At 38.5% G+C, this 9,517-nt stretch overlaps 1 protein-coding gene across 1 annotated transcript in view; it reads right to left on the bottom strand.

The window, feature by feature from the left end:
• The window catches only part of rxfp1 (relaxin family peptide receptor 1), a gene marked incomplete in the record, with an annotated part of 94,080 nt that overhangs the window by 2,819 nt on the left and 81,744 nt on the right, over nucleotides 1–9,517 (bottom strand). The window contains 5 exon segments of the mRNA XM_014001987.1: nucleotides 1,358–1,576; nucleotides 3,629–4,039; nucleotides 6,590–6,819; nucleotides 8,291–8,362; nucleotides 8,517–8,588. Of these exon segments, the coding sequence (XP_013857441.1) occupies nucleotides 1,358–1,576; nucleotides 3,629–4,039; nucleotides 6,590–6,819; nucleotides 8,291–8,362; nucleotides 8,517–8,588 (1,004 nt within the window).

Below are 9,517 nucleotides of genomic sequence, written 5' to 3'. Positions count from 1 at the left end.
GCACTAAAATAACCCAATGAAGCCATGAACATTCTTCAACAGACAACGAGTCACATTTTGCCATGTTGCTCTTTTAAGACTTATCATTGACATTCCACAGCCGTGTTTGGGTTCATACTGTATATTGTCACCTAGCGGTTAAGTGACACATAATCAAAATGTGACAACATTCACCGTTGATCAATAACACTTTTAAACCTCATTTAGTGCTTCTAAATTTAGCCTATAAATTTAGCAAGTGCTAATCCACTAATAAATTTTCAAATTAGCAAATGCCCTAAAGCACTAATCAGGAAATTATTTCCCCTGTTAGTGCTTTAGAGGAACTGTGCCCACCACTGCATTTAGGTTTTAGTTTTGTACAGTTTACAATGGCAATCCGGCATGTTATATAATAGCTATCTTTTTATGCTTACCCAGCACACTGAAAACTGTTGCTTCGTATGGTCTTATATTTTTGACCTCCTGAGAATACGACAAACACATACAAAAAAAAAAACATTTAAAATATCAGTTTAGAGGTTTGTTGTCTTGATAGCAGCAGTTTGAGCCAATGGAGCCTTGGTTTTAGATTTGAAAACAGTCAGTGCTATCTGTTCGTAGCTCAGAGAAGAGCCCCAGATGTTTGATACTGGTTTGGGATCACAGGGCCTCCAGCCTGGTAAAAAAAACAGCTCCATGTTCTTTGCTTTGCTTCGTCCAGACAGTCTGGACTCTTAGCTATTGAGAAATTATTGCTTGCCGGAGGCGTGGACTCTGTTGAAGTTTAAAACGATTGGATCTGATTTACCCAATCGCTAACATTTGGCCGTGACTATGTAGAGGGACAGCTTMACCATGGAAGAAGATAAGCTAAGAAGCTAACCGGAAATTGTGTGCGCTGTGAACAACCATCCCCTACTGGGAAGAGAGAGATACCAAGCCAAACGAGATGGCTGTAAATGAGTGCTGCAGGCTCTGTGAGACAAATTTAAATTAATTTGGAAGCCTTGTCAACACGGACTGGCTTCATTCACTTCCTCCTCTGCCACTGATAAACTACAGGCAGACTAAAACGGTGCAGAAAATCAACGTTATTCACAACTCCTTCTCTTATCCCGGTTGAAATTCTACCTGAGAACTCCTTGTCTATGGGAAAAATCCCAGGCAGTGCAGAATAGGGAGATTAGAATCAAGTGGAACTGTGTAGGAAGGTAAGGGCCAGGCTACAGGGCCTCACCTTACAAAATAGAATTTGTATTTGCTCTGTCGCTGGTGAAAACCGTCAGTTTTTTCCTGGCAACTATGACATTTATTTGGGTAAAGTGTTGGTTTTAAAGTAGTTTTGCGTTTATTAGTTGTAGCCGCTTTACTTTACCGGGAATCTCCACGTGCATCAGTGACAGGATCTTGAGGATGAAAATGGGGATCCAGCAGAGGGAATCGGTGATGACGATGGAGAAGAACCTTTTGGCGATGGTCACCTCCTTTTTGATGTGGTTGCTGTACTTGGTGGTCTGGGTGCCTGTTCTTTGGATGTTATAAAACATGCTTGCATAAGAGAAGACAATGATCAGGAAGGCCACCAAATTGAGACCTGTGGAAAGAATTTTGATTAGTTTCTATATTTTGGAAGTTTTTCGAACAATTATGACAAAGCTCTGGATCTGACTGCAGTGGTTAAAAACGGCAAATATACAGTATTTATTTAATGTTTTAGAAATAAGAAGGAACCACAAAAAACTGAAGGAATAGTCTTTCCTGCAAATGTGCAGCAAGAATGCAAAGTACTGAAGGAATTTCCTAGCCTGYTAAAAACCAGCCCCTTGTTCTACGTTTTGCTTCGTAATGAGGGTCTGGAAATTTGGTTATTGAGAAACCATTTCTTGTTGGAGGAGAGGACTTTGCTGAAGTTTAAAACAACTGGATCTGGTTGAACCAGTCGTTAACATTTGGCCGTAACCTATGTAGAGCTCCAGCTCAACCGTGAAGGAAGCTAAGCTAAGAAGCTAACCAGAAATTGCGTGTGCTGTAAACAACCATCCCCTACTGGGAGGAGAGAAGTACTGAGCTGAATAAGATGGCTGTAAATGAGAGCTGCAGGTTTTGAGACTAATTTAATTTAATTTAGTTTAATTGGGATTGTCAACACAGACTAGCTTCATTCACTTCCTCTGCTGCCATTGATAAACTACAGGCTAAAACAGTGCAGAAGAATGAGTTCATCATTCACAACTCCTCCTTCTGTTCTCTGATTGGCCCAGTAGAAATTCTACCAGAGCAATCCTTGTCTATGGGAGCAATCCCAGACAGAACAGAGAAGGGAAAAGAACTGAGCGGAACTGTAGGAAGGCAAGCGCCAGGCTATGACTTTCCTAAAATCTGCTGAAGAAGCTAAAACTGAGTATTCAAAGCTGAAAGGTGCAGAACACAAGCTATAAAATAGCAGAAAGTTGCTAAAATCTAATAAGCTAGCCAAAACCAAAACACAAAACTACAAACAAACAAACAAAAACATGGTTTTGATATACGTATGGCTAAAGTAGCATAAAATATGCAGAGGCAAATATATTGCCAAAAAATGCGTGCATAATAAACAAAACCACGAGTAAAATAATAGTGTTAAAGGCACAGTGTGTAGGATTTGTTGTTTTCAATGACATCTAGTAGTTGAGTGGTTGAATCATCCTCCCTGGTCCTCCCCCCACCCCCACCCCCCGCTTCCAAACGCAAAGGAATTGCTACGGTGTCTCTCAGGTGTCAAAAACCTTTGATAATTCCAACCGCGATGTCTACCAGCAGCTTCAGGGCTAGTGATGTTTCAAGTGGTAAGATTATGAGCTTTAATAAGTAAAATTATCCCAGCTACAATGACAGACAACAAATATTACATTTATAGTATTACAACTAAAACCGCTTTTGAGGCCGCCACCGCAGTCTGTCCTTCATGAGCCTTCGTAGACAAGATGGCGGTGCAAGATGGCGGCTGCCTGTAGTGGCGACCCGCGACCATGGAGATATAAACAGCTTTTTATAAGGTAAAAATAATAAAACAAGGTCTTTGTCTGCAATGATTAGACATGTTTTTTTTTTATTATTGCCATTAGTGATTATCTCAATTTCGGCTAAAAGACTTGACAAAATCCTACACACTGTGCCTTTAATGTTGAATCAGTAGCTACATTTACATGGACATAAATAATCAGATTAAACGGCCATTCAGAATAAAAATGTGTCACGTCCCCTTATGGGCTCCACAGAAGACACACAGCCTGTGCCACTTTGCAAAAAACAAAGTCTGTGCATCACCAGCAGCTGAGCCAGAGAGTATAGTAACATCTCCACCATGATTAAAACCTGTCGCAGGTCCATTCTGAGCTCAGAAGCTGTTTGTTTATGTTCATGACGAAAGTAGAACTTTTTTCTGTGATTTTTTAAAGMGAAAGTTAGCAACTGCGCATGTAAATGCTTCTATTCTGAATAAAAGCCTGATGCATGTAAACACTCATCATGATTGATTGTGCACATGTAAACGATACATCCCGATTATTTAATCCGAATACGTTTCAATCCGATCAAAGAATTTTGCGCATGTAAACATAGCTAGTGTTCACACAACAAAAGAAGAAAGAAGTGGACAAATCCTCACCAAGGAAAATGACAATGGAGTAAACGTGAGCCCAAGGCGTCTCCGGCTGCTCAGAGTGCAAAGGGAAACAGACTCCATTTGTCCCATAGAAGTTACGAAACAATCCCTTGCAGGCCAGAGGCAGAAAGGCTATTATAAAACCAAACACCCATATRCCGAGCAGGATGGAGACGGTCCGTCGCCAGCCGGGAGTCAAGTAGTGGAAAGGATACACGATGCAGATGTATTTCTCCAGAGTGAGGTAAGTGAGTAGCAGGACGGAGACTTCAGTGGACAGCATGGCCAGAGATCCAATGACCTGACACTGACTGCTGTCCATCCAGGCCTGAGCGTGCCGGTTGTACTCGCCTCGAAACTTCAGGTCGTATGCACCGATCATGAAGAGGTAAATACCCATCAGCCCATCTGCACCTGCAAGGAACACAAACAGAATTCAAAACGAGACGAGCTGTGTTTTTTGCTTTGCTTCCAGTCTCCTGGACTCAACTCGACATTRACGGGGGCATTTGAGAACAAAAAACAGGCCAAAAATCTTTTTRAATCACCATAAAAACGGGGTTTGTGGGGAAAAAAATCAGAAGTCATCACTTTCTGTACGAGCTTTGACATACAAGCAGATGGTGAAAAAAAAGGTAGCAATAAGCAACATTTAGAAATGTCTAAGCTGAAACTGTTTTATAATGCTAGCATTTATGAATGCAATAAAAAACAGCAGCGTCAAGTTGTGATGCTGGATGCCACCAGACGTCACAAGAAAATTCTCACAAGCAGCAGGGGATGGCTCAATACAGACAGTCTGTGGAGGGTTTAAGACAGCATCAATGGTTTTGAATAAAACAAGGATTGTGACGATTTGACYTTTTTAAATCTGAGAAGTGTTTTCTTTTAGCATCTTTTGACAGATCTTTGATTTTGATGCCAGCAATCCTTTAAAATTTGAAATGACACCTCCAACTTGTCCTTTTTCCACTTGCACTCAGCTCTCCAGCACTCACATCTGACAGCACGAGTCTCATCATTTAACCAGAGCTCTGATCTGGTTTTAGGCTGCCTGGTTTTTAGTGGAGCCACAGAGTCCAAAACAGTTCTGCAGGTGGTGTGAAACCAGGAGCTCGTAAGTCAATGAGATCTAAAAAGGCCTTTGCCCTTTTTTATTTAGTTTGTGCATTTGAAGTGTATTTATTTATTTATTTATTGGTCCATTCATATATTTCTGCTTTTATTTTTAATTGTGACAGTTTTGGTCCTCCATAATATTTTACTAACAGACAGACAAATGAATAAACAGACACATGCACACATTCTTTTCATTTAGAAGCAAGTAAAAAATAAAACATGCTTTAAGAACAAATGAGTAAATACAGAGAATAAAATGATTTGTGTTGCATAAACAATAAATTAGTCTTTAAAGTTAATTTTTGTTCTGATTCTTGACTCAAAATGTGTGTTTAGAGTTTGTTTAGGAACTTAAACCTGTTTCATCCCTTTAATAACCAGATTAGAAGCTTTTTAAACCCGAGTCCTGTTTGCATAAAGTCACATAATCCATTGCTGTGAAAAGGATGAAGAGATTTAAAGACAATTTCAATTCTTTTGAGCCTTTTWAAGCTTGGGTTTGCTTTCAGTCAACAAAAACGTGTAGGTTACTGAAATTTGTTCTTACGGTCTGCAAAACATGAACTTTTAAAGRTAATGCTAAAAGTTTATCAGATGTACACCCAGTGATTTCTTTTTTAAATTGAATTATGCTTTATCCAGTATTTTATGAGATTTTTTTGCTGGCAACAGAATTGACTCCAAATAGGATCCACCCGCTTCGGATGTTATCATCCATTAAATGGACGTTATTAGCCATTATCAGTCCCATAGAATGGCTTCAGACTGTCCCGACTGTGCCGCCTAGTGGGTTCTCCGTGCCAATAAATGGCTTCAGACTGTCAGCTGATTAGTGTGAGGCATAAAGCCACTAAGGTTTTTTTTATACAATCTGGTTAATTTGAGGCATAAAGCCACTAAGGTTTTTTATACAATCTGGTTAATTTGAGGCATAAAGTCACTAAGGTTTTTTATACAATCTGGTTAATATGAGGCATAAAGCCACTAAGGTTTTTTTTATACAATCTGGTTAATTTGAGGCATAAAGCCACTAAGGTTTTTTATACAATCTGGTTAATTTGAGGCATAAAGCCACTAAGGTTTTTTAACCAATCTGGTTAATACGAGGCATAAAGCCACTAAGGTTTTTTATACAATCTGGTTAATTTGAGGCATAAAGCCACTAAGGTTTTTTAACCAATCTGGTTAATACGAGGCATAAAGCCACTAAGGTTTTTTATACAATCTGGTTAATTTGAGGCATAAAGCCACCAAGGTTAGTTTTAGAGAAAATTACATGGGCTACGATAAAGCAGACTGGACTCCAGTGGTAGCAGATTGTTGCATTCCAACATATATGGCACTGTCGGAACAGTCTGAAGCCATTCTATGGGACTGATAACTGCTAAAAATGTCCATTTAATGAACTGATAACATCTAAGCCGGCTGTGAGGATCAATCTCAGCTTTTACCTCGCCAAATTTTAGGTCAGTCTCTGTGGCATGACTTGATTTACAGCCATTTCTGTGTTATCTAATTAGAGTTGTCTATGGCATTTACTTTGAGTCGGTCTGATTCCAAAACCTAATCAGCTGTAGACYTYCAAATATATATWTWTGAAAGTTTCATAAAAATCCATTCAGTGGTTCATGAGATATTTCGCTAACAGACAGAGACATAATCACATGTACAGATGCACATACACAGGCAAAAGRATCAATGTTGGCAGAGAATTCACATCCCAATTTAAACTTCTCCCCAGTAAAGCTTCTACAGCTTCATCAACAGGCAACAGAGGTTGACTTAAAAAGAAAAAAAATCACATCAGTAACACTTCCCTCYTGCTGAATCTGCAGTTGGACTCACAGCAGAGGGAGATGATGCACATGGCGTGCAGTTTGTTCTCGGAGCGGATGTAGGAGCGCATGCAGATAACGAAGACGTTGCCGAAGCAGGTGGTGGCCGAAACGACCCAAACGAAGACCCTCAGCACGATGTTGGCCAGCAGGTCCTCAAAGGACGAGATGCCATCTGTGTTGGGTTTACAGCTGCGAACGTGAGGCGCATAACCGCAGTACTGGAACTTCTTAAAATAGCTACAAAAAGAGATAAAAGAGGAAGATTTAAGAACAGAAAGGAGTCCATTATATTATATAATTATAGACAGATAATTAAAGATTGAAGAAAAGATGTAGTGCTTTAATTTTGAGAGGAAATGCTTCTTTTCTTCTCCACACTCAGAGAAACATTCATTCATTCATTCATAAAAGATAAAAATGAAGAAGCTATCCTGCATATATAAAAAAATCAATTTCTAATTTAACTTTTGAGGGATCCACATTTATAACTCTGCCTTTTTTTTTTTTTTACCATTCATGATTTGTTGATGAAGAATTACAAAATCAAGTCAGAACATAAAAGCTGTTTGAGGAGGATGTGGGACAATTACCATGACGGGGGTGGGGGTGGGGTGGGCACATTTCATTATCCTTATCAGATCGTCAGCAGAGTRTTTTCCAATAAAAAGAGGCGTCTAAGTTAATTCACAGACTGAATCATTTGTTTAGGAGTGACATAAGTGATCCATTGGCCTTCCTTTGCTCTGAGAGGTTTGGACAAGTCAGATCAATTCTGGGGTCCTGTGTTGGGTCCGTGATGGATTTTCCCTCTTATTTCTTTAAAACATGACTTTCAAATATCAGTCATCTGCTGCAGATGGTCATCTAGCCCCAACTTTTTTTTAGATTAGTTTAGTTTAGTTTAGTTTAAACACAAATGGGAAAAAAAACAAAAAACAAATTAACATATTTGAAAAAGAAATGCAAAGTAAAAACTTAGTTAACCCCACCCTTCTCTAAAGCCTATTAAAATTCACTGTACAATGACAATAAAAGCATCATCATCGTATTCTTCAATGTCTTTATTCTAAACCAAGATTTCATTAATACTAAATCATCAATCAGTTCAGCTACTAAATCAGGGCGATTCAACTGGTGGCCTACGGGCTGGACYTGGCAGGAGAGTGCCCAAATTTCGGCCCACCAATTGGTTCAGTCATTTCTTAAGCCCAAACCCCCAGTTTTTCTACTTTAATTAGTCTAAGTTCTTTTAGTTAGACACAGACAGGTTGTCTCTACAGAAACGTCAAAATCTTGTCTAGAAGCTGGTAAAAAGCATTTCTACGAACATCCAAGACAGTTTAGTGAAGGCAGTTGAAGAACTGTGAAAGTGAAGATAAAATTGGTTTAAAAGAGATGTCAAAAAATATCTGTTAAACAGGAGGCGTATTGTGCTCTTTTTGTTTTTGAGATTGTTTTATCACTATACATTCATTACACAGGGTTCTGTTGTATTCATGATTAAATGCAGCAAAATAAAGTATTTCAAAATTAACACATCTTTGTAATTTGTGTCGTGTTTTTATCTCTTTAAGCCACAGAGAGGATGGATTACACTAAACCTGACTTAATTATGTCCCAGGTGAACGTGAAGCTGAGTCATTCTTACAGGTTCTGAATATGTGAAACAGAGATGGTTTCTACAGAGCAGAAACAATCAAACACTTACATGTGAGTCAAGTATTTCAGAGGCTCAAACATCCTTCGGTGAATGTTCGCAATTTCTATCCCCTCTATGCTCCTGAGAATAAAACAAAACAAAACAGATTGGATTTTAAATTCAGGCATACGGTTAATGTGAAACTTGAAAAGCACAATCTCTTTTTTAAACTAAATATTTCTTTCTGCGTCTTGAGCACCAAGTTTGTCAGAAATATATTAAAAAATGTACTTACAATGATTTTAATTTGTATAACTTGTCGAAGTGGTCAAGCTGAAGCTCCAGGATGGGATTGTATGATATATTTCTGGAAAATAAGGATTAAAAAATATGAATTTCAAAACTTCAACAGTCTTGAAACAATCCTCAGGGCTTTAGATTCGTGAAAACACATAAATATTAGGGGTGCAACAATACATGTATCTGTATCAAACTGTTCAACACACACTATGTATGGAACAAATTTTGAGATTTTTTTTTATCAACCTGTCTTCAGAAAAATGCTCTGTGTTGAAGGATCAGTGGATCTGTGTTCGACTACTCCWCCTAYGCTGCATTGTCGAGCACAGATCCACTGAGAAACTTGCTGTTTCAGCAACATTTAATTTATACACTGTACTTTTGAGGTTAAACAAATGTTTAATTTCAATAAATTACAAGTTAAGAAGGGCATGGACATTTCTCTTTTTTATATCGAAAAATATATTGTACCACAAGACTAAAGTATCAAACCAAATCATGAATTTTCTGTATCGATGCACACTTAATAAGTACTGATGGGTTTTCATCTCCTATGTTTACCTTGTAAGGACATCTTGTTATACCACCATGGTGTGCAGACTAACGGTTTCCCCACAGATAGTTTATAAAATCCAAGTTTGAAGTGGTCCAAAACTTTATTWCAAATCATAAAAAAACAAACAAAACTCTGTTTTCTCTTTGCTTTAAAACTTTACTCTGCTATAATGCTGTAGGTGTGAGTCAATAAAGTTCTAGACGAGGAAGAATGTATTTACTTCAAGTTTTCTACAGGTTAGGTTAAGCCAAAGGTTAAACATGATATAAATTCCCTTCTCACCCTCGGCGGGTGGTCTCTTTCATCCTCTGAGCTCGGGTCCTCTACCAGAGGCCTGGGAGCTTGAGGGTTCTGCGCAGTATCTTAGCTGTGCCTAGAACTGCACATTTCTGGACTGAGATGTCTGATGTTGTCTGATGTTTATATATACAGTGTATATA

The sequence above is a fragment of the Austrofundulus limnaeus genome, unplaced genomic scaffold (assembly GCF_001266775.1).
Source record: "Austrofundulus limnaeus strain Quisiro unplaced genomic scaffold, Austrofundulus_limnaeus-1.0 Scaffold11, whole genome shotgun sequence".
Classification (NCBI taxonomy): domain Eukaryota; kingdom Metazoa; phylum Chordata; class Actinopteri; order Cyprinodontiformes; family Rivulidae; genus Austrofundulus; species Austrofundulus limnaeus.
Note: the sequence above shows the minus strand (reverse complement) of the source record. Positions and strands in the feature narration are given on the sequence as shown.